The sequence below is a fragment of the Phyllobates terribilis genome, unplaced genomic scaffold, assembly GCF_046119375.1.
Source record: "Phyllobates terribilis strain yellow unplaced genomic scaffold, ASM4611937v1 Scaffold_5__5_contigs__length_657084704, whole genome shotgun sequence".
Taxonomy (NCBI): Eukaryota; Metazoa; Chordata; class Amphibia; order Anura; family Dendrobatidae; genus Phyllobates; species Phyllobates terribilis.
Window position 1 is genome coordinate 201,869,967 of NW_027362765.1, and position 26,410 is coordinate 201,896,376.

A 26,410-nucleotide genomic window follows, 5' to 3' on the forward strand; every position below is an offset into this window, starting at 1 on the left:
TATTGAGAACGTCAAGAATCTGGAAGATCTGGTCATCTAGATAATCAGTCGCCTCTACCAACTTATCCCACATTTGGATTATGAATGGGTAAATGAATAAGACACTAAAAAAATTGTTAGCCACCCCCATTTCTACAAGATGTGGTTTACCATATGGTATGGGCTTGTCGTCTGCAGCTCGTCTGTACAGTGTGTGTAGAGGGATTGCTTTAATATCTACTCTTGTGTGTGGTACTATAAATGTAGAAGGTGTCAGAAAGGCCAGTGTGCAAACTCCTGTGAAATTGTTGGGTAACCACTTGTAAGCCTGATGTCCACATACAATATATAAACTCTCTGGTGCTCCAACAACAGTGTTGTTGAACAGACTAGCAATCCATTTAGATAACAAGGTGGTGGTTAATTTTTCCATAATTTTTCCCTGATACTGAGTGTCATTTGAGGTAAAACCTGATATTAGATTTTGCAAGGTGACATTTACACAATGAAGCTTAGGATTGAGAGTGGCATCAACTGCTATACACTGCGTAGTAGTGGTAGCAAATCCATTACACTCTGAATAGTCAGCTGTAGAGAAAGGAAACCCTCTGGATTTTATCTGAATACAGCTGCAAGAGGTAAAGTTCGGATAACAGAAGAGGTCAACGCGACTGGTCGCCCAAGGCATTTCAGTCTGACTTAGAGGAGGACCACTCCTGTTAAACAACAACCATGGCTCAGTCACCCAAGCAGCTACAGTTAGACCTACAGCCTTCTTTTTTTGTTGTTGTTCTTAGTCTAATAGGAAAAGTGTAGTTATTTAAGTAAAACATTTCTTTCAAAGTCACTGGAATAGCTAAATAAGGCATATTATTGGAGGATATTGGACTATGTGTGCATATCCAACAGTTCTTAGGACGGTCATCAGAGTTCATGTCTTGGAGTAAGACTTGGTGATGCTTTATTAGTTTGTTATCCCAGTTCTCTTTAAGTACTTCATGGAGAGTTAGGGCAAGGGGTACGGTTGCTATCACCATAGTCCAAACAAACAGGGTCATCATCTTTGCTGCTGCTGGGGTTCAAAATCTTTTTACAATGGCTGGCGTGGATCCAAGTGCCCTTGCCTTGAAGCTTGACCGAAGTGGCAGTGGTTAACAGAACTTGGAATGGTTCACTGTATCTGGGCTCCAGTGGTCTCCTCATATGTCTCTTCACCACGGCACAGTCTCCTGGTACCAAAGTGTGAGTGCCGCTGAGGCAATTGGGGTCTGGGATAGAGGAAAGAACACGATTATGAGTAACAGTCAAATGTTTATGCAACTCCAGAACATATTCAGTGAGAGAACCATAGGAGGCCTGCAGCTGCTGTGGGAAATACAACCCTGTCTTAGGGACACTACCAAACAGTATTTCATATGAGGACAGCTTCTCCCTCCCCCTTGGGGCGGTCCTCACTGAATACAATGCTATGGGCTAACAATCTACCCAGGACAAGTGTGTTTCTTCCATGCACTTTTGAATTTTTAGTTTCAAGGTACCATTGAGGCATTCCACCTTCCCACTACTTTGTGGATGATAGGGAACATGGAAAGCCTGTTCTATCCCAAGAGTGACCATGATTTGTTTCTGTTAGAACCCTCCTGTTTGTTTTTTCCATCTTGTATTTTGCGGTCACGTGACCATCTGCCTTTATATTCCAGCTCCGCCCTTTTGGCTGTGCTTGACTTCAGTGTTTGACTGTTTCTCTAGCCAGTTGCTTCTTTGCCTTTCTCTGTCAGTTCGCTTGGTCCTTCTGGGACCTCTAGTACCTTTTTGTCAGTTTGTCTTTTTGTGTTCTGCAACAACTTCTCTGTTTAGGAGGTGTCACATTTTTGTCCCAGTCCTTAGTTCTTTTAGGGACCCCTCCCTTTATGCTATAGGTCACCGAGGACTAAGGCGGGTCTGTTCGCTAGGAACAGGCAGCCCGCTACATTGTAGGGATTCAGCTTAGTTTTACTGTAGGGATAGCTTTCCCCTATCTTTCCTTAGTTCATGTTGCAGATCATAACAGTTTCATTAGTTTCCAAGTAAAGTGGGTTCCTCTGTCACTTTCTATAGTTTTGGGCACCCCATATCTACAAACCACCTCACTGATCAATTTTTTTATCAGTAGTTTTTGTGTTTGCTTTAGTCACTGCCCAAGCTTCTGGCCACCCAGAGAAAAGGTCAATGCATACCAGGGCGTATTCATAATTTCCCGCCTTAGGTAGCTGTATGTACTCCACCTGCAGTCTCTGAAATGGGTAATCTGGTTTTGGTGTGCATTTTCGTGGGACTCAAATAGGCCTACCAGGGTTATATTTTGCACAAACTAGACATTCTTGAACATACTTTGCAGCCGTATTCGGGAACCCTGGGGCACACCAGTTTTGTAGCACCACTGCACACATAACACCCTTTGAGTTATGCACCGGAGAATGTGCAAGGGCAGCCATCATGGGGAACAGGCAGCGTGGAAGGCAAATACGTTTGTTTACCTGCCATACCCCTGACACTGACTGTACGGCGCCCGCTTTGACCCATGCATTCTGCTCGTGGGGGGAGCCTGGTTCTGGAAGACCTGCAGTAGTTCGAGGTCTACGGCCACTAGGACCGGTGCAGGGGATGTCTCCTTATTTGAAAGGGGGCTTCCTGCACTCCCTGACTCTGAGTCTTCTGGGGTTCCCGCACTCGCGATAGCCAGTATCTCTGTCAGAGGTAATCGTGCTGCTTCCTTAGCCGCCTGGTCGGCCAAGGCATTCCCTACTGCAAGGGGAGTTTGTTCCCGAGTGTGTGCTGACACTTTGACTATGGCTGCCCTTCGGGGAAAGGTGAGTGCTGTGAGTAGCTGCTCTACCGCTTGCGCATTCCTTATAGGTTTGCCAGCAGAGGTCAAGAAATTACGGCTTCGCCAAATGGCGCGAAAGTCATGTGCAACACCATAAACATATTGCGAGTCAGAAAATACATTAATTTCTTTACCTTTTCCCAGATTATATGCTGCAGCGAGTGCTTTAAGCTCTGCCTCTTGCGCAGAGCAGCTGGAGGGGAGTGGTTTTTGTATCACTGCCTTACCATTGTGGACTACTGCATACCCGGTGATGAATCGTCCTTGTTCACTGTCCCAAGCTCTGGAACCATCTACAAAATACTCAGCAGAGGGGTTAGTGAGTGGTACATCAGTAATATTTGCCAAGCCCTTTATTTCAGCTTCCATCAATGCCTGACAATCATGTCCATGTGCCATATCAAACTGAGCTTCCTTATCTGCCAATTTGAAAAACAGGGGCAAATCTTGGCTCATGTCTTGGCTCATGGTCTCTCCCTCTTCTCCATCCTGATACTTTCCTCCCTTTTCTAAATCCACTGGAAGTAGTGTAGCTGGATTTAGAACATTACAGCGTTTTATAGTTATATGGGGAGGTGTAAGGAGTGAGACTTCATATTTTGTCAACCTTGATGCTGAGAGGTGACGGGTCTGAGCCTGTTGAAGTATTTCAGATACAGCATGAGGAACTTGAAGTGTGAGGGGGGCTTCCTAACACTATGTCTTCTGTCTTTTTAACAAGTTCTGAAGCAGCTGCCACAGCTCTTACACAAGTAGGAGAACCCATAATGACTGGATCTAGGGTTACAGAGTAATACCCTAGAGGGTGCTGCCTACCACCATGTTCTTGGGCAAGGACACCAGACGCATTTCCAGCCTGTTCGTGGCAGTACAAAGTAAAAAATGTCATAATTTGGTATACCTAGAGCTGGTGAGGCAGAAAGAGTGAGCTTGAGGGTGTGAAATGCAACAATAGCCTCAGAATTAATGGTGAAAGGCTCAGTTTTGAGGCATTGGAACAATGGGGCCATAATACTAGAGGCGGCAGTACTGGACTAGGCCCAAGAATGCCCGAAGGGACTTAGTAGATCTTGGAAGGGGTATTTTTAGTATAGCCTCAATCCTCCCTGGGCTGAGATGCTTAATGCCTGGAGACAGGCAATGCCCAAGGAAAGTGACTGTGGACTTGCGCAATTGAACTTTATCTTTTGAAGCTTTGCACCCATTTTCTGCTAAGAATATCAGGAGAGAGAGATTCATTGTGGCATATCTGGTCAGTGGTGCAGCAAAGGAGAAGGTCATCCACATATTGTAAGAGTATGGTGGATGAATAAAAGGGGCACCAGTTATCGAGTACAGTCTTTAGGGATGTGGAAAATAAGGAAGAGGAGTTAGCAGCTCCCTGAGGAAGGACTGCCCATGCATACTGGGCACCTCTGTGGGTGAAGGCAAAATAAGAGGTACACTCCGTGGACAAGAAGACAGAAAAAAAAGCATTGGCCAGATCAATCACTGTGAAACAGGTGGCTGTAGAGGGGACCTGATTCAGGAGAGTATGGGGGTTGGGTACAAGTGGAGTATCCACTATAGTTACTGCATTAACTGCCCTAAGATCATGTACCATACGATAAGCTACTGGCTGTCCAGGTGGGGTTTTCTTTTTGACTGGGTACAGGAGAGTGTTAAATGGGGAGGTTAAAGCAATAACTAGACCTCTTAACAAGAGCTCCTGGACATTCTCATGCATTGCCGCATCCTGAGCAGCACTTAAAGGATACTGCTTTATACAGGGAGGTTGGGCACCTGGTTTAAGTTTTACAGTCACGGGAGGAATGGGTAGTTTTCCCACATCAAGTTTGCTACATGCCCACAATTGACTGGGTATATCCTCTAGCCAAGCAGGATGGGAATGAGGTTTAGAGTCTGTATTGTTTAGAACTGTGGGAATTGTTAGGGATAGAAGACTACACAATGTGTCATCATCCAGGGGGGTGGTCATCTTGGGGCCATTTGGAGTGAATTCTATGCAGGCCCCAATTTTCTGCAACACATCTGTTCCCAAAAAATTAAAAGGCACATCAGGGGAAACTAAAACCTGGGTTACAATTGAAATTGAGTCATGCCAATTTAACCGGAGAGGATGAGTCATTTGTAATTTAGTAAGTCGTCCCTCTGCCCCTTCACAAGTCAGATAGTTGGGGGACAAAATGTCCTCTGGAACATGTTCTTGCATTAATACTGTACGGGCTGCTCCAGTGTCTACCATGAATGAAATAGTTTGTCCCTCCCCCAGGGACATGGGGACAGTGAGTGTGGGTCCCTGGGGGGTGACAACGGGGCAGAGGGAGACATCTGGATTGCCAGTTTCATATGGAGGGGGCTGGGCAGTGGCTGTTGATTTTGCGGGACATTTGATGGATAGATGTCCTTTTTGCCGGCAAGACCAACATTCTGCATTGCTGTAATCTCTATTTTCTCCTTGGTGGTTACTTCCTCCTCTACTCCCCCATTTTCCCTTCCTGGGCTGCACAGGAGCCAAGTTAACCCTTTTCTTTGACATGCTTTCTAGTTCAGCACCTCTGGCTGTTTCCTTTAAATCAACCCATTGCATATTCCGCCACTTCGGGCGACTAGTGCGTTCTGCAGTCTAAACCCTAGGTCTAAGACCATTCATAAAACTCTGCAACAATAATCTGCGATCCTTATCATCATTATGCTCATATCCAAAATCCAACCATGTTTGTTCTAATACAGAAGCATATTCTGAGACTGACTGAGCCTTATCCTGTACTACAGTTTGTAACAGGTCTTGTTTTTTATCCTGCTCTGCCCGTGCCCAGTTTTGCATCCTTTGTATAAACATCCGACCCAACTCTGGTGTATTTTTAATGGCTGGTTCCTGGCCTGGCAGCATCTGAGTAATTTAAATAAGTAAGGGGTCACTGCCTTTCTGCAGAATGACAGAAACTAGATCATCCCATGTGGCCCGATATTCCTCCTGAATACCCTGGAGGCGCATTCTAAATGTTAAGGGGGTTTTTCAGGGATCTGGGAGCTGTGTAGCAAGGGAAATAAGTTCACTGGGGGACCAAGGCTGATATGTTTCTGTTGGCCATACTTGGGGGGGATCGTGTACCTGTACATTATCAACCATGCTAGGAGGTTGAAACTGTACATGACTAGTGGTCCTCATAGGGAACAGAGGCACCCCGGGTGTTGTCCCTGGGTGTGAAGACCCACAGGACCTGCAAGAAGTAACCTCAGGGGGATTCTGATGACCACAATGTCTGCAAGTCCATCCCATTGACCCAGCATAAGGCGAGGGTGCTGAAGAGGGTACAGAATTTACATCAGGTACAGAGACTACAGGGGTCTGAGAGTTTTTCAAACTATCATAGATTACATAGACAGTTCCATGCCTGGTTTTCTCTGATTTATGTTCACTCATTGAGAGACGTTTGCTTCTAACCATATCCTAGCCTGCTCTAGTTTGTTTTTATCTTTCAACCATCCTTCCCAATTGCAGATATAGTTCTCCCATTCTTTCTCTTCCAGATTTCCCCACTTTCCCATACCAAATTTCCTCAATATTATTTCACATCCCTCTACTGCTTCTTTCTGTTTCAGTCTTTCCACTATCTCACATGCTGGAACTGGGGCCACGTCCTTTAGGTTAGTCAATTCCTTACTGTTGCCAGTCCCCATGACTGCAACCACTGTGCCAGAGTTACCACAGAACTCTCTTTAGCACACCTAGAGCCTCTCAGACTCTAAATTTGATCTGGTCCCAGTCTCCTCTGATCCTCGAAAGACGGATCTGATCCTGTCCCAGTCTCCTCTGAGCCTTGGAAGACAGATCTTTAAGGAAGTACTAACACCGATTTTCCAGCCCTGTGAGCTAGGGAGATTCTTACACACAACCAAACAAATAACAATACCAAGCCTACTGCTCCACTTAACTATGGCAATTATTTCTACATGATCATATAACATTTCCCAGTTCAAAGGTTTTCCTTCTACACCTTGTAAAGGCACTGCTTGACAATTATATCTGCAGTAAGTGTTACTTTTTATACTATATGTTTCCCAGTCTGGGTATACAGGCTAAGCAAGAACTTCAGCTACTATGATTTTCCCTCTCTTGAGCTTACACAAAAAACAGAACACAGACACTGAGGACAACGATTCTGATTCATCAAAAACGACTTAACAATACGTCAATCACTCAATGCACTCTGCACAATCACTGATATTAATCCCCCTGCTGTATTCGGGCTAAAAACTGCATTCAGTTACCCCTTTCTTGAGGGTGCCCTTATCAATTTACAGGGGAATTCAATACCCTCAGAGTACTACCTTACCGTGAAGGATTCCTCTGTTATAGGCAATCACATTTCCCTGATCCTGTTACGGACCGATTTTCCTCTCCACCACATGTGAAGGAACACACCTAACGGGATCCCTTATCAAGCAGAGACCGTAGTCCCTTATTGGTCAATCAAAAATCATTCAGTCCCACATTCAAGGATCCTCATAATTTACAATATCATACCAGACATTTATGACGTAGACAAAACAAACAACATAAATCAATCCTCGGACTCCTGAAATATACAGAAGAACTGCGGAGGTGCCTAATCCCAACACTCTGGGCAAGGTTGGTTACTCGTCACTTCATTCAATTATTATTCAACCGTCATTCAATCGTCAATTATACATCTAAAAACCACATTGAAACATATAAGACAACAAATTCAAATTCAATCACTGGCAAGGGTTCAAAAAAAAAATGATTGTCTTGTTAGGACCACCAATTACCCGTAGTGGAGCCCTCTAGATAGTACTGAATTATTAGTAATACAAGGGATTACATACCGCGGATGATATTCAGTAATTTCCAGAGAGATCCTTGTTGACGGGTCCAGAGGAGGTCCGGTTATGACAATCCCAGGTTTCAGGCACCATGTACTGTTTGTTTTAAGGAGAACTTTGGAATAGAGAGCAAAGAGTCTTCACATTGCCAGTGAGATTCAAATTAAGATACCTCATCGATGAAGGGAGAGAGACAGAATACATGCGACATGCATTGTCAGCAGGTAGAGTCTTCCTGGTGTGGCAACAAAGACTCACCATATTTATTAGCTAGACAAAAAGGAAATACGATTGTTACATACAACTGAACAGGAAACCAAAATTAGACTATCAGTAGTAAACACACTTCCCTTGGCCCAACGTAAAACCTTCTCAGGGACTTCACAGGAAACCAGTATCTTAGTCAGACATTCCACAATATAAGTCTTAAACACTCAAGCAGACTTCAGACATAGCAAAAATATAAATTATTTTTCTAAATTAATAATGAATCTAGATATTTAAAAAATTAACCATAACAGTATGTATCATGGGTATGTAGGTCATAGTAAGTTGATTTACACGATACCTTGATATCTGTGATCCGATGTCTTATTTAAGAGGAATCCACGCTTTTTCTAATATGTAAATGAGCTGTTCATAATCTATCAGCCGGACACAGATCTCCCCAAGAATCTGTCTCCAGAGATTAATTTAAATGAAAGGAGGTGTTACCAGTGTGAGACATGTAATGGTTACAAGTGTGAAACATGTAGGTTAGAAGAGCATACTGTCAGTCATTACATGTCTCACACTGGTAACACACCCTTTCATTTAAAATAAGTCCTGGGGACAAATTCTCAAGATATCTATGTCCCGCCCAGAGATCTTGACAGCTAATTTACATATTTAAAATGTAGATCACTCTGGAATAAGACATCGTATTGCAGCTATCTATGTATCATTTTATTCAGCTTCCTATGACCAAAAGCCCAAATAGACGGCTTAGGAGGGACGATCCTACTGGCAGATTCACTTCCAATATCGTTCTCGGCAGCACATTTCCTGGTGTATACAGATGTGCTGTCTATCAGATGCTGTTCTATGTGCATAGAAGGATCAGATTAACTGTATTAATGATCGTTCTTTGCTCATCTAAACTGGCCATTGAACGACCGCCAAATGCAGTCACTTAACGGCTGCGACTGGCCAGTGGACTCTAACAGTATGAAGAAGTTCTTCCTATCTGAAGCTGATAATCTGCTAATTATTGCTATTAAAAGGTTAAATTCATTCTGATAATTTAGTAACATGTTTGTTGTGTCTTTTCAAATATGACTAAGGCATATCTTACTCTCACTGGATCTTACAGTCATCATTGTATAAAAAGATAAGATAATGTCCGTACCTGAGGACAGGCTGTAATAAACATTATGTGATGACAGAAATAGATGAGTTTCTATCATGCAGTTAGATGTGTAATATATTCAGTGTGAGAATGCTGCCTAGAGTATAGCAGAATATGTGAGAAATTATCTGCTTGACTTATCTAACAGTCATTAATTTGGGTATTTGTCTCACACAGCTGCAGAGTTTTAATCACAACATTAATTACTTTCTAAACTCGCTGGTCAAAGGAGATCTGAAGGAGGTGAAAGGGGTGAGTATCAGAGAAGTCATTCTGCAAGCATTGTTCAGCTTGTCTTGTAATATCTTTGAGGCACATCACTGGGTAGAAAATAAACTGAATGAGATTCCTTGAAAGGAGACTAATCACTTACAGTGGAGGCAATTCCTTTCTTTAGACTAACTGGAAGCTTAAAGGGAGCCTGTCACCAGGTTTTCTTCATATAAAGTATGGCTGCCACCTTTATGGCATCTTTTACAGTATTCTAGTAAGCTGTATGTAAGTCCCCAGTCCCCTCTGCATGGCATAAAAATACAATTTATTATCCCCCCACACAGTGTGATCCATGGGCGTCACTGGTCCTGATCTGGCACCGTCCTTCTGCTTTCTTCATGTGGGTGACATGTCCTATGTCATCTACACAGTGTCCCCCAATCGCGCTCCTGCATGCGCACTACAGTACTTTGCTTTGCCCTCAGCAGGGCAGAGGGAAGTACGCCTGTGTAGGAGTGCGATTGACGGACACTGTGTGGATGACGTAGGATGCGTCATTCACACAAAGCAAGCAGGAGGATGGCAATTGCGACAAGAGAGGAGGTGCTGGATCAAGACCAGCGATTCCTATTGGACCAGAGTGCACCATATGGGGGGGATAATACAAGTTATTTTTTGTGCTATGCAGAGCGGACTGGGGACTTACAGCATACTAGAATAATATAAAAGAGGTCTTGAGAGTGTTTTATGTTGGTGACAGGTTCACTTTAAGGTCTGTTACACTACACAATTTTGCAGAGTTAAATGACCGCTATTGGGTGAATATTTACTGAGCAGTGGTCGTTAAATAGCTTACACAGATCAACCTCACTTCAAATGGGCACTGTACAATCATCAATCAGTGTGCCTAGGCTGCCATTATTCTCGGCAACACCCTGTTTACACAGGTCGATGTGCTGCTGAGAACAATTATCTTTTGGGCAAAGGCAAAAGGACTAATCGCCCCAGGTATCTGATTGCCAACTGCATCAAGGCACACGGTCCTGCCATACCAATGAGAGGGGATACAGGCCGACTAGAACAGGCTGTTCTCTCCATCGCTTCATGAGGTAAAAACAGAGTGGTTCATTCACGCTCTGTTACGCCTTCTAATGATCAGCCGAAACCTAAAACACAAAAAAAGAGAGGTTAGCACCTAATATACCAAGGCTAAGACTGATCAGAGATTCAGACTCATGTCTGCCTCCGAATGACACTAAGCTAAACTGAGGAGGCTTGGTGCAAGTTATAGTCTGCTAGGGAGGAGGCATCCTTTTTTTCCTAGGATGTATTGTTAGTGTCAGCCTCCAGGTGGTAGCAGACTACCCCACGGTTTCTATGTCCCCAATTGAAGCAGCTGAGAAAGAATGGAAACCGATAAACAATTTTTCTGGTTTATCGGGTGATCAGTAGACTGCAAGTTTATTATGAAATTAGCAGTCCGAGCAACACATGTTCACAATAATCTTGCAATGTAAATTGACCACTGGTCTGTTTTTGATTGAATATTGAGTCACCTAAACAGATATCTTTTGTTAAAGGTGGTCTAATTTGGAAACAAAAATATTTAGCTGTGTTCCCCTCTATAAATATATTGAATCTTCTAATATACTAATATTTCTGTTTCCAAAGAGGTCCAATCTCCTAGTAAAAGACTTGGTCCTGGCAGCTCCACTTCTGGTTTGTGTTTAACACTGGACAAGTCCTGTGTGTAAATGGATAAAAGCATAAATGAAAGTGGCGGTTCACTTTAAACAAAATTATGTTTAGCCTGTGTGGGAATGCTACTCATTTGGATGCGAGGGGAGGTAATACAGGAACCGTTTCCATTTAAATGTCCAGGCTGGTTTATTGGTGCTTCATAAACCATGCCACAAGGAAAGGAAAATAAATGGCCTTTCAGTGCAGGCAAAACAAAGTGAACAGTTCCAGCAAAGTCACTTTAGATCGAGTCCAGGACGCACAGGCTGGATAGCATCCAGCATACTGGGTCAGTCTAGAGACATCACACAAGAGGTCTTCTTACCTCCACACACAGGCCATGTGTCAAACAGACTCCATTTTATCATGTGAACCACACCCATAGGTGGGGTATGTGGGCAGCCAGACCCACCCATCTTTCTGGCTGCCCGTGAACCTGACCCAGATGCACAAAACAAACCTCTTAAGTTATGTTCACACACGTTGTGTTTTGCTGCGTATTCTGCAGCAGATTTTTATGCATATTTTCCGCTGCTTCTAGCAGTGCCAGCAATGTGTATGAGAAACCAGAATTCACACATGTTGCTTTTTGTTTGCTGCGTATTTTCTGCCTTGCTTGCGTATTTGGAAAATAGAGCATGTCTTTCAGCGTTTCTGCAGCAGAAAACGCACCTGCGTATTTGCTGCTTTTTTTCACCCATAGAAAGTAATGGGTGGTCAAAAAAACGCAGCAATAAATGCAGCTGCGTTTTTTACGCAGCTGTATTCCTGCCAGAGAAAAGTTAGCAGCAGATTTGCAGCAGAAAAAAACACAACGTGTCTGAACATAGCCTTAGTGCTATGTGCACTAGAGCATTACTCCAGGTTTACATCACAGAAAACAACCACCTCTGTGATACATACCTCCCATCAACTATGTGTCTGGTAGTCACCTTACACCTGCTATAAAAATTGTCACTGCCAATGGATATACAGAAAATGGGGCTGACTTAGCTATTGTAATAAGCCAGTCAGCCAGCACCCTTCTCTGGCAGTGACCATATTTTTTAGCAGGTACCTGGAAAGCATAATTTTGTTTAAAGTGAACTCCTCTTTAATTTTTGCTGTTGTATTTATCTCCAAGTGTGAAGTGAGAGGACACATAAATGCATGTCTCCTGATTAGGAATGAAGCCTTTTGCTTCAATACACTATTTTTGTTAGGTTGATAAAGGTTTGCACATGTCAAATAGTGACAGACAAAAACTAAAAAGGATGCGGTGCCAGGCTTAAATTGGAGATGGACTGGTCAGGGTCCGCTAATTCCATCGAGGTTGAAAAAACTTCCAGAATGCTGCTGTGTGTGGTTTGGGGTTATTTTAAGTTTAGGAATTTGCAACATCATTGAATGACAATAGGATCTTATCCAAAACAAGAGAAGATATCTAACCAATAGAATAAAGTAAAATAAAATTATGTCTAGAAATAAAGCGGGATGAGGATTTTCAAATTATTTAGCCAAATTTACTAAGATTAAAGCAATTTAAACTGACGGGCGAGTTGAGGCTCTGGACATTCATAATGTCTTACTTATCGATTGCTGCTTCTATGCAGTTTGGTACAGCATAGCCTAGGTTTGTGAGCTAAAATTCTATACAGATCTAAGTATCTACAATTTTTGCATTAGAAAGAAGTAGGAGACAGATGAAAGGCAGCATGACTACAGGATCAGACTACACAGAGTTTGTTTATAGTCTCTGGAAACAGGTCAAAACAATAAGACATTTTTCTTTAAGATTACTTGCAGAATAATATATTTTTTTCATTATTATTTTGGGTCCAGCGAAGTTTCATCCTTTTTTTTTTCGTAGGATCTAAAGAAACCATTTGATAAAGCTTGGAAGGATTATGAAAATAAATTGTAAGTAAAGCTATTAAAACTTACCGTAATTTTCCGTTTTGCTAACACAGCAAAATACATTTTCGTAGCTAATTTTGGATATCTTATGAGTTTAAGGCAGGATTTGTCAAGCGGCCTCATTTACATTCAACTTTTGGAAAGTTCCAATGATGTTAATCTAATCTGCATGGGAGACATTATAGGAAAGTAACTAATGGTCCATAATACAGACCCACAATGTCTGTGTACACAGATTTTCCTTGTTCATGGACCCTAAGGCTATGTACACACCTCTGTTTGTTAATTATTTTGCTTTTCTCTGTCCAATGGCGCATGACTGACCCCATTATGGGGTCAGTTGGGATTTCATCATGGTGCCCAGCATCCAATGCAGATGTGAGCATTGCCTTAAAGTTTAGTTTAGTTGAGAACCACTAAATATTCTTTCAGTATTGTAGTGCAGACATTATAAAAGTATTAACATTAGAGCTCAGCAAAACGATTCATAAGACCCTGGTCAAGTGGCTGGATTATTAGCCTGTGGCACCAGACCTGAACCATACAAGCTTCCTCCCATCTGCCGGCATTTCTGACTCCCTTTCTGATTAGTAGTCACGACGCAACGTCATACATACATGTCGCAATGTACACATGACACTGCACCAAGCCTTCTAATCAGAAGATGTGCCGAGGATGTTGGTAGATCAGAGAACCTTCGTAGGGTTCTGGTCAATTGCTCACAGTCCATCCATGTGGCCACAAGACCAGGATCCTGCAAATTGTTTTGCTGAACTCTAGGTTCAACATACTCTATATGTACTACATATGATATGATGTCTTCTTTTTGGGAAACGTCATTCCTGTCTCAAGGTAATTTATTTCTAGTGTGAGCAATTGTTTCCTTCCTTCTACTGTTCTTCATTTTACTTGGAAATTTTCCATGGGTTATATGATGTCTTGATTTTAAGATGTAGATCCATCCTAATTGTAACATTTTGGCAACTAAATTTGTTTTAATAGCACTAAAATTGAAAAGGAGAAGAGAGAGTTGGCCAAGCAGTATGGGATGGTGAGAAATGAGGTGGCAGGAGGAGAAATAGCTGAAGAGCTGGAGAAGGAGCGTAGGATGTTCCAGTTACAGATGTGTGAAGTAAGAAGCTATACTTGTATTTTACCATATGTTCCATGCATTTAGTCTTACTCCTTTAACAGCCATGTGCTTAGACAAGAAATACCTGTAAGTCATGGTTCACACTGTGCAGCAGGAAAGCTTATGGTGTAAAAAAATGATGGAATCCGGCACTCTTTCTGTAAGGCTTTATTATTGATAAAGTGTAGTGTATTTAATATGTGACTTTTCTGTCTCAATGACCTTCTTCAGAATATACAGTAGTGATCTATGAATATATACACACATATAGTGTTAAGATTCCGGCTGAACAGAATTCAGTAGCGGTGTCCGCAGTAACCTCCGCGGCAGTATTAACCTATGTGGTCGCATTGGAGGTTACTGCTTACCGCGGACACCACTATCCTGCATCCTGGGGCAAGTAGGGGAGTATCTCCAGCTGTACTCTCTGCCATTACAGTGATATTATTTTCCCGAGTTATACCCTAGAATCCAAGGATATAAGGGCTAGCTACTGAATTCTGTTCGGCCGGAATCTTAACACTATATGTGTGTATATATTTATAGATCACTAGTGTTTATTCTGAAGAAGGTCATTGAGACCGAAACATCAAATATTATATATATACGCTACACTTTATCAATAATAAAGCCTTACAGAAAGAGTGCCAGATTCCATAATTTTTGTATTAATAAGGATTGGGATCCTATCTGTGCTCCTGATACACGCTAGGGAGTGCCGTACTTCCCCTTGTATGTTATACTTATGGTGTATCAGTCTCTAATCCCCCCACCCAGCGTATACTTATAGAGTGTTCGGTGTTTGTCACTGCATAGTAAAGCATTGTCTGCACATTAGTCATTAAATGAACATATACAACATACTATATGCTTTGTTTGCTATGGCCGATGTATGACACGGTTTGTCTACAGTGGTGTACGTCAGAGGTCTCTTAGAGGTATCCATTAGACCAGTGTTTCCCAAACTCCAGTCCTCACGGCCCCCAACACATCATGTTTTCAGGATTCCTTAGTATTTTACAGGTGAGAGAACCTGTGACAATTTCTGATGGCTTGATAATAATTCGATCACCTATGCACTGCTAAGGAAATCCTGAAAACATGACCTGTGGGGAGAGCCGTGACGACTGGAGTTGGGGGACACTACATTAGGGCATGTAGCCAAATTTAAAAAAAAAGAAGACAAGATGTGAAAAGGGCCTAACAGGAACTGATCTCTCTGTAGGTGTTGAAATACAGTATCACATACAGATTAGTTATTTCACATGAGTCTATCTTTACGCACAGCTACATGTTATATTACTTTACATACTTCACTTAGTTATTCTTTTATATAACTTTATTGGTGAAAAAAAATAGTAGCAGTAATAAATGTTACCTGGGCCTAAATTGTGCTTCTTGTCAAAGAGTAACGTCCTTTTAAACCATATTTCTCATTTTGTTTCTAGTACCTCATCAAAGTCAATGAGATCAAAAGCAAAAAAGGAGTGGATCTTCTACAGAACCTTATCAAGCACTATACCTCCCAGTGCAAGTAAGATCCCCGTGTTTATGACTCCTAAACCTCCCATCATTATCATTAATCTCTGTGTATAAATGTTGTACAGATGTCATTGGTTCGGCATGTTAAAAGTATGACTATCATTAGAGGAATATTTATTCATTACACTGTAGCTAAAGTATCTCTTGTTTAAAAAAATTAAAGGGGTTGTCCGGTACTTTTAAAAAAATGCCAGTGTGTGTTTTAATGATAAATAGAAGCTTCTTTCTAATTACCTTGCGCTGCAGATACTGCCTGTGAGCGGCACTATTGGTGGTCGCTCACAGGCAGCACGTGACCCCCAGCTGCAGCCGGCGCTGACATCCGCTGACGTCACAACAAGTTGCGGCTGCAGCCGGGGGTCCCTCTTCCGCATTCCACCGGTGGCTGCTGGGTTGTGGGCGGGGTTATTCCCCTTTGTCACACCCGGCATCCACCGCGCGCTCTCCCTGTCCTCATTCACTGGGAAAGCGCACGGTGGATGCTGGGTGTGATGCTGGGGAATAACCCCGCCCACAACCCAGCAGCCACCACGGGGACCCCAGCGCTGAGTCACGCCTCACTTGTCGTGACGTCAGCGGGGGGGTCACATGCTGCCTGTGAGCGGCCACCGATAGCGCCGCTCACAGGCAGTATCAGCAGCGCAAGGTTATTAGAAAGAAGCTTGTATTTGTCATTAAAACACACTGGTATTTTTTTTAAAAGTACCGGACAACCCCTTTAAAGCGTTTATCCAAGACTATTTAAAAGAGTGGTCCGGTTCCTAAAATGTCCTTTCTATATATCTAAGTTTACACCCTAACCACTTTTGTAGTTATCTTTATTATACAATACCCTACACTTTTCCCTATAGCGCTAATCCCTAAATGTATTTTTTTTACTGTACTTCCTGTGACGTTTCATTTGAGAGGAGTCTCAAACTGTACGTCACAGGAGGCTGGGGCTGCACTCACTTTTCTGCAGCATCTATCACCCCACATGAAACAGGACATCATCAGGGAGCAGCACTGCAGTTACTTACTAGTTTCTTGCATCGCCACTCTCTAAAGATGTCCTGGATCCTGGGTGATGGAAATTGTGGGAGAGGTGAGTGCAGCGCCAGCACTCAACTTCTATTGCCGCCGCATATTTTAACTATGAAACAAGGCGTTATCACGGGCGGAGATGGGGGGTGGGAAACAGCAGCTGTTGCTAAGGCATGAAACCTGATATTCATAAAAAACTAATATTTTGTTAATCCACACACAATAGTTAAGGTTTTTTTTGCCTCAACTATAAATAATACTGAAAATTCATGATAATTCAGTGTAAGCCATATGCACAAAAACAATAAAGGTTCCTATACACTTTAGTTAGTGGTGGACTGGATGCTTATTACACCAACAGTTCGTTCCCAAGCCTCCCATACATATGCACACTCATTTCAATCAGCTGTGCATGAGTTTTTAATGGAGAGAGAGGAGAAAGTAGCTTCCAGACATCTCTGAGAGTGGCTTAAGAGAACCAAGAAATTCATTGGCATTGTAATTCTAAAAACTCTATCCTTCAGTTGCAATTTGCAATTTTTTAATTTTACAGTGTAATGCTTGTTAATGAGTTTACTGCAATTTTATCAGAGGTGGCCAGTTCCTAGGCAAAAAATGTGAGCTTGTAAGCTCTTTGCTGTAGAGCTTACAAGCTCAGCTCTGAAGCTGGTCAGATCACTGGGTCATCACTAGGCCATCTTGTGCCCGTAACTTCTGACTTCCAGCCAGTCACAAGAGCTCAAAGCAAGTCTATGAGACCAGAAAGAAGCTCTCATAGAAATGTATTCAAACTTGACCTCCGGCGTGCTCCATGAAACACTGGAGCTGGCCACTTTTCGTCGGAGAATGACACAAACAAAGCTGGAAGCGGATTAAGGCGGTGGTAGGTGAGTACAAGATGGGGCAGGAGACTTACACTTAAAGCACCACTTCAGCGGTGCAATAAAAAAAATGCTGGAGTGGTGCTTTAAGTCAGTGCTGGGAGTTCCTGTTGTGCCATTTGTTGAGCAATATATCATTAGTGAAAGGCTGAGACCCAACTGTCTTTCTTAATGCTAGAATTAAGAAGCGGAGATGATCTAAAGAGCACGGTGCCCCTTCATCAGGACTAGGACATTTCCATGTTGTTAATGTGTCTATCACTTGATAAATGGGATTATAAATACATTTGCCATTTTGATTTCCATATTCTGTTTTATATTCATTAAATAAAAAAAAATAGAATCTTGTTCACTCATCAAAAAGCATTTATTTTCTGAAAAGTACAGGAGGTAGTTGTGCTTCACATAGAAGCCCAAGGACAGTCACCCTCTCTGGTGTGCCAGTGATGGCTCTTTTACCATGAGTGCTGCTAGATTGTAGCAGAGTCATTCTGATAAAGCCCGTCGTGTAAAAGGACATGGAGACACAAGTGCTCCTGAGTCACAAATGTCGGTCCTATGAAATGACTGCATTTAGTAATTGCATGTGCACCGAACAGTCCCTCGCTTGTATACATCAAAGTGGTGATATGACCCCAGAATAATGACTTATTTGTAGCTTTCTGCAGGAATGTTTGCAAACCACTGAAAAACTGAAATCCTACATAGAGGGCCTGACCACTGAATTGCAAATTGTGAGTATTGCCTCATCTTACTCAGGGGTTCATCCTCAATGTTGATATTACTATTCTGTTTGATATCAAATCCACACATTTCTAGGCTGTATGGTGCATGCACAGTTTGGATGGAGTTGATGTTATATGCTATATTACATATATCAGGGGATACGTGCTATAATTGGCAGGCCATTCCCTGTTGTGTATTGGGAGAAATCTGCCAATCATGAACTCTTCTCTTAGCATCATTTTGGTGATGGGTTCCTTTTAAGGGGTGTTCATATATGACAGTTTAGTAGCACGTAGCTAAGAATTGCTCAAACATCACACTACAAAACTATGGCCTTCATTTTATCAAGACTGGTGATTTTCTCATTGATCTTGAGGAGGGGTCGTGTTGGAGTCAGATGCTCCTGATTCATGAGGAGGACTTGTACACCTCTTAATTAATCAGGAGCTTATGACAAGTGGCATGTGCTTCCGCACGCCGCACCACAATTGTTACTCCAGTCAGGGACTGGAATAAGATTTCTGGTGTTAGGAACACCACAGTTCATCATGAATTGGATAAACTACCACATCACTCCACCACGCTCCACCCATTTTGGCTGGAGCTGGGAGAAACTGGTGTTAAACCAACAAAAGCTGCACAATTTTTGTGTAACTCCAAAATTTTTCAAAGCAATTTACTTCAGAATTCTGGTGAAATTGCTTTGATGATTCTGGGCCTATGTGTTTTCCAGATTGACATGCAGTTCTTCATTATTACGGCTATTTTATTTTTTTTTGCCATTTTTTGACTTAATATACATTTCCTAAATAGGTTAAAGGGGTTTTCCCACAAACAAAAGTTCAGTTTAATCCATGGCTGTGTCTGACCTTGTACTGAACACGGTCTGAACATACCACATCTCCTGGGCAGGGGAGGAAGCAAAAGAGTATACAGACATTACAGCAGGGGATCACAGAGGATTCATTTTGTGAGGTAAAATATTTCTCTGCCTGTTTTTAAATAATATTTTACCTCACAAAATGAATCCTCTGTGATCCCCTGCTGTAATATCTGTATAGTCATTTGCTTCCTTCCCTGCCCAGGAGCTGTGGTATGTTCCATACACGGTCAGGCACAGCCATTGATTAAAATTAATATCTGTTCGTGGGAAAAACCCCTTTAACTAAGGAAACCCATTTTCACACACCCAATTAAAAATCCTTGGGAATAGATGTGGTCTTATGTTTAGGCTTTTTGTCTAGTAAACAACAGTCGTAGGGACAAAACTCTGGTCCGATAAAGGAGATTTCAAGTGATCGTAGAAGTAACCTTTATCGAATGTGAAGGCCGATAACGCGTTTTGAAGACGAACCGCCCCCTTCATCAGATTTTATACCTAATGTTTACTGCTGTCTATACATGAAGGGGGGGTTCATCCCCAAAATGTCTTGTATGTCTTCACCTTCAATAAGGGTACGTCTACGATAATCCTTTGAGAAACCCTTTTGCTATATCCATACGAGTGCTATTCATAGCTGAACCCAGGATGGGAGATTGGAGAGGAAAGGTCTGGCCGCTCTCCACTTATTAGCGAGATGTTCCTAGCATAACCTGATAAGCTGAGAGTCCTATCACAAACAGCTGAACATCGTGTTTGGTTCCATTAAGTGTTGCCCTATGAAGTGAATTATTTTTCTTTTTGCTCTTGATTATTTTATCTAGTAAATCGAGCTTAGATTAGTTCTGAATAGCGACTCATGCTCTGGAGGACCTCTCATATTACAGAAAGCTTGTTGATTTGATTTGAATGGACATTGTAATGGTGGGGCTACATAGATATTGAACACTTACTTCCAGGTTTTTCTACAGATCACAGCTGATCTTTGCAGGGAACACTTTGTGATCCGCTTATTGTCTAGGGACCCTGAACTAAATATGGATTGTCCAAAGCGGATAATGTTCTGATAATGAAAGATCTGAGAACCTGGCCATATGAAGGCTGAAACTTTATCTATTGTCAGTTTAAGACCTTGTTCTCATTCTGTAAATGTGACAAGCCGATCTTTTTAGCAGCCTTTTAATTAAATAATGTACTGAATATGGGAAATTTGTTGTCTTTAGGTTAATTAGCAGCAGAAATAATTATTGAGGGACATAAAGTTCTTCCAATGTATAATGCTGTAGATAATGAAACATTAAGCCGAGCAGTGCATAAATCAGACTGCTGGAGTGGGTCTGACCACAAAGCTGTGTCTTCTAACCACACAATCTGTCCTTCACATCCAGTAATTAGCTCATTCCTCTCTTTCCCCTGAGATTGTCCAGACACAGACAGCAGCAGGTGAACTCAAGGTCTGTGCAAGATCCGGCTGGCCGTATAAAATGTATCATCCGCAGCTTTGACAATCCAGATGCTTTATTATCAAATAGACATCCCCTCCATACTCATCACTTATATCAGCATTATTATACGCTATTGTGTCCCCTAACACTTACATTGCTGTGTAAAGCTAGCCATAAGCATTACATAGCCAAACAATAATTCAGCCAGAAACTTACAGCTCTGTCTCCTGACGCTCCTATGCATAGTAATGCTGAGCTGGGCCGAGCACTCCTGTGGTCTAAGGGGTAACGTCTCTCCTTGTGGAGAGTGACATGCCAGTTGTGTAAGGAGACTTATAGGCCATGCAATGCTCCTCTCAGAAATTAAATATACAAATTACCTTTTCTGAAAGAAAGAGGTCTTATGCTTTGCACTGAGGAGGGGCAACACCCTGAAAATCGTGTCTGCAAATTGAAATCATGGTTTGGCTTTTATCCTAACTCATGTCCAAGACTCGTTATAGAGTCGATATTGATTTTTAGGATTGTTACTTCCAGAATTCTGGTCCTTTTCCTCTCTGAATCTCTGAAGAGGCAATTTGCATGTGTTCTCTGTGAGACAGCTGCTGCCAAAATCATCTAGACCAGGGTTCCCCAACTCCAGTCCTCAAGGCCCACCAACAGGTCATGTTTTCAGGATTTCCTTAGTATTACACAGGTGATAATTGCATCACCTGCACAGGCAATAATTCCATCACCTGTGCAATACTAAGGAAATCCTGAAAACATGACCTGTTGGTGGGCCTTGAGGACTGGAGTTGGGGAACCCTGATCTAGACTTGTGGCTTATCTCCCTGTCAATCGAAAGAAATGGACTATTGAATTCCAACCACCCAATTCTTATTTTTGTCAGGGAGGTCCCCATACACATTATATGGTCAGATGATCATATTACAAAATACTTGGCAATCTCAGTCTTCTACGATGTCCAGCTCTCTTCTAGACCCTGTGACAGCTCTTCAGATTTGCTGGCTCATATAGATTGGAGCTGTGCTGCTTTCCCAGTGTAATGCCTATGAGACTCAGGACGAGGCATCATAGGATTAAAGGGGTATTCACATCTCCAAGATCCTATATATGTAGTAGGTTTCATAATAATAATAATAATAATATAATATTTACAAATATCTCCAGTTATAAATGTAGTATAGTTCTTTTGATTGGATGAAAAATGAATTAAAAAACAATAGCTTCTCTTTAAATTGAACGATACAGATGATTGCTTTTGCTAAAAAAAAAAAGTGAAATTTAAATGTGACAGCCGTATAAAACATGGGGAGCCACTTGTCTTATTTTGAAAGAAAATGTCTCCTAGGACTCTTCCTAAGAAGTGATGACTCGCATGGTTTTGGGATAGTTGACATGTCTGAATGGCAAGGGAGCTGCCTGTGCACCCGTGGGCGGTGGGATAGTTTGTGTTTAGCAGAGTCCTTGAATGATTATTAAACAAAATAGTGACCCTCAGCAAAGCGCGTCTTGTAATGTTGTCCTTTGTGTATGCACGTCAGATCAAGAGCCGACAGGAGGAGGAGAAGAAGCAACTCTGTTCTCTGCGGGACCTGCTGAAGCCCACGCTGCAGATTGAACCCAAAGAGGTAAAAATAATCTCACGGAGATGAAAACACAATCCACTTAGCTCTAAATCCTACCGTACACCTCTTATGAAGTCGATATTACTGAAGCCGTTACAAAAGACAACTTTTATTGGAGGATTTAAGGTCCAATAACATATCAGAGAAATGCTTCCACATGTCCCTAGTTATACCTGCCTGCCAGTGTGCTCTTTAGACAAATTGTCTATCATTGTTTTTAAGGGAGTTCTCCGGACTTAAAGAAGCACTCCTCCTCTCATCAAAGTTTTTATCCTCTTACTATATTGAAAACATTATATTATATAGCACTATGTACTTCCAATTGCTCATTTTGCCGTCTACCCAGTTAATTCTCTTTTTAATTAGGCATATGACATCACGTAACTAAAAACAGACTAGCTGAATTCTTCTAAGCTCTATGTCAAAACAAGAAATCTTTTTTTCTCTGCATGAGTCATCATTAGAACTACAATTATGCTCCCTGCAAATTTCCTGGCAGCCCAGCTCCACCTCCTCTTCAATTCCTGACCTAGGTGCTCTGCTCCTTCACCTACAAGGGACTTTGCAGTGATGACTCGTTCAGGGAAAAGAGACTTCCTATTTCTACATAGAGCTTAGAAGAATTCAGCTAGTCAGTTATTAATCACGTGATGTCATAGACCTAATGGAAAAGAGAAGAATTAACTGGGCAGAAAGACAAAATGAGCAATTGTAAGTGCACAGTGCTATATAATATGATGACTGCAATATATTAAGAGGATAAAAACTTTGATGGGAGGAGTGCTTCATGGCTGCATTTTTTCCCCTGTCTATAGGTTATGAGTGGTATTTCAGCTCGGCACCATTACCTTCAATTGAGCTAAGCTGCCACATCAGCAACAAACTGTAAACAGTGGGGGCGCTGTTCATTTTTTTAAAAATCCTTTTCAACCCATTTATTTTGTCTTAGAGATATAGAAATAGATGTATTTAGTAATTTTTATTTATTCTTAAAATGTAAACAGGAAAACTTAATACTCGGTATTATTAATATCTATAATTCAGTGTATTAGTTTTCCCTGGAGTGCTCCTTTAACTTTTTCATATACAGGAAATTCCTTACATGTATCTTGTATATGTGTGTATAACTATGTGCCAGTGATGACTTGTAAGATGTTAGTGAATGGTTTAGCCATGCTCTGTGCTATCCAGGAGAGACCACCCATTGGGACACTAGACCTCCAACAGAATCACTCCTGTCGCTTCCTATTTCCATCTACTTTGCTGTCAGCGGGTTGAATGGAGACTATTCAGCAAGGAAGAGAAAAGCTGGGAGCTGCCTTTCTCTGTAAGCACTCTGCATAATAATATTAATGGACAGGAAGATGTTCAAAGGCCTCGGGATGAGACGGAGCATAGGTATTGTCGTAGGAAGATTTAGGGAACAGGTCTGCATTATTATTTGAGCGTTGAAGATTATTCTATTGCCTTCCCAGCATTCCTTTAATGATAGAGGTCTGAAATTGACGTAGGCAGGCATATGTTTTTCTGTAATTTACATACATTAGTGCAGGTTTGTGCCAGAAAAAATTGAAAACACTTTTCTCCAAAGAATCCAATTAGACCCAAATTCACAGGTGTTGTAGTTACATATGGTGAAAAAAGACTCAAGTCCATCAAGTTCAATTTTTTCTAGATCAATTAAACCTTATTTTTCTCCTGATTAGTTATAACTCTCAGTACCATTACTTATAAAAAAAAGAATCTTGCCCTTTGTTAAATGCTGATATAGTATCTGCCACTACTATCTTTTTGCAGTAGAGCATTACACAGTCTCACTACTCTAAGAACCCGTTCTTGTTTAGATGTGTAAATCATCTTTCCTTCACAAGTAATGAATGGCACCCAGTCCTATGCAAGGTCCTTGTAATAAAAAGAAGACCCATTCCAATTCTGCCAGTATTCACGGCATGTAAATGTACATGAAATCACCTCTACAACAGTGTTTTTTTCTAAGCTGAAAAAGCCCAACTTTTCTAACCTTTCATTATAAGAGAGACCTCTCATTCCATTTAAAGAAGCACTCCCAAGGTTTTTTTTTTATTTTTTTACTTAATCTGTGTATATGCGCATGTAGATGTGCATGTAGTGTGAGTGTATTAATATATTCACCTACCTCCACCTTTTCCGAGATCCAGCGCTGTTCTGCTCCTCATCTAAGAGACATCACCACTCTTCTGACTCTCCAGGTCACACTGCGCTCTGCGTGACCTGGAAGTGGCTGTTACAGTGTAAGCCTATGGCGTGTCATAAAGAGGCTCCATAGAATCACATTGTAAAAAAGGTTTCCGGCTAACCCATAGTGCATAGAGTGAGTCAGAGCATGAATAGCAGTGACGTCACTGAGAAGAGGAGCAGAGCTGCACTGGATACAGGAGAAGGTGCACATGTACACAGATTTAGGAGAAGGTGCACATGTGCGCAGATTTAGGAGAATGTGCGCAGATTTAGGAGAAGGTGCTCATGTATGCAGATTTAGGAGAAGGTGCACATGTGCGCAGATTTAGGAGAAGGTGCTCATGTATGCAGATTTAGGAGAAGGTGCACATGTACGCAGATTTAGGAGAATGTGCGCAGATTTAGGAGAAGGTGCACATGTGCGCAGATTTAGGAGAATGTGCGCAGATTTAGGAGAAGGTGCACATGTGCGCAGATTTAGGAGAAGGTGCACATGTACGCAGATTTAGGAGAAGGTGCACATGTGCGCAGATTTAGGAGAAGGTGCACATGTGCGCAGATTTAGGAGAAGGTGCACATGTACGCAGATTTAGGAGAAGGTGCACATGTACGCAGATTTAGGAGAAGGTGCACATCATGTACGCAGATTTAGGAGAAGGTGCACATGTGCGCAGATTTAGGAGAAGGTGCACATGTGCGCAGATTTAGGAGAAGGTGCTCATGTATGCAGATTTAGGAGAAGGTGCACATGTATGCAGATTTAGGAAAAGGTGCACATGTACGCAGATTTAGGAGAAGGTGCACATCATGTACGCAGATTTAGGAGAAGGTGCACATCATGTACGCAGATTTAGGAGAAGGTGCACATGTGCGCAGATTTAGGAGAAGGTGCACATGTGCGCAGATTTAGGAGAAGGTGCTCATGTATGCAGATTTAGGAGAAGGTGCACATGTACGCAGATTTAGGAGAAGGTGCACATGTACGCAGATTTAGGAGAAGGTGCACATCATGTACGCAGATTTAGGAGAAGGTGCACATGTGCGCAGATTTAGGAGAAGGTGCACATCATGTACGCAGATTTAGGAGAAGGTGCACATGTGCGCAGATTTAGGAGAAGGTGCACATGTGCGCAGATTTAGGAGAAGGTGCTCATGTATGCAGATTTAGGAGAAGGTGCACATGTATGCAGATTTAGGAGAAGGTGCACATGTACGCAGATTTAGGAGAAGGTGCACATGTATGCAGATTTAGGAGAAGGTGCACATGTGCGCAGATTTAGGAGAAGGTGCACATCATGTACGCAGATTTAGGAGAAGGTGCACATGTACGCAGATTTAGGAGAAGGTGCACATGTATGCAGATTTAGGAGAAGGTGCACATGTGCGCAGATTTAGGAGAAGGTGCACATGTACGCAGATTTAGGAGAAGGTGCTCATGTATGCAGATTTAGGAGAAGGTGCACATGTATGCAGATTTAGGAGAAGGTGCACATGTACGCAGATTTAGGAGAAGGTGCACATGTATGCAGATTTAGGAGAAGGTGCACATGTGCGCAGATTTAGGAGAAGGTGCACATCATGTACGCAGATTTAGGAGAAGGTGCACATGTACGCAGATTTAGGAGAAGGTGCACATGTATGCAGATTTAGGAGAAGGTGCACATGTGCGCAGATTTAGGAGAAGGTGCACATGTACGCAGATTTAGGAGAAGGTGCTCATGTATGCAGATTTAGGAGAAGGTGCACATGTATGCAGATTTAGGAGAAGGTGCACATGTACGCAGATTTAGGAGAAGGTGCACATGTATGCAGATTTAGGAGAAGGTGCACATGTGTGCAGATTTAGGAGAAGGTGCACATGTACGCAGATTTAGGAGAAGGTGCTCATGTATGCAGATTTAGAAGAAGGTGCACATGTACGCAGATTTAGGAGAAGGTGCACATCATGTACGCAGATTTAGGAGAAGGTGCACATGTACGCAGATTTAGGAGAAGGTGCAC

The 26,410-nt window shown here is 42.1% G+C and overlaps 1 protein-coding gene across 3 annotated transcripts in view; it reads left to right on the forward strand.

The window, feature by feature from the left end:
* Positions 1–26,410, forward strand: part of LOC141272718 (arf-GAP with SH3 domain, ANK repeat and PH domain-containing protein 1-like) — a 215,171-nt gene that overhangs the window by 149,128 nt on the left and 39,633 nt on the right. For all 3 annotated transcript variants that reach the window (XM_073683719.1, XM_073683720.1, XM_073683721.1), the window contains exons 4-9: positions 9,261–9,335; positions 12,886–12,935; positions 13,935–14,064; positions 15,513–15,598; positions 18,169–18,244; positions 22,109–22,195. In XM_073683719.1, the coding sequence (XP_073539820.1) occupies positions 9,261–9,335; positions 12,886–12,935; positions 13,935–14,064; positions 15,513–15,598; positions 18,169–18,244; positions 22,109–22,195 (504 nt within the window). The remainder of the gene's footprint in view (positions 1–9,260; positions 9,336–12,885; positions 12,936–13,934; positions 14,065–15,512; positions 15,599–18,168; positions 18,245–22,108; positions 22,196–26,410) is intronic.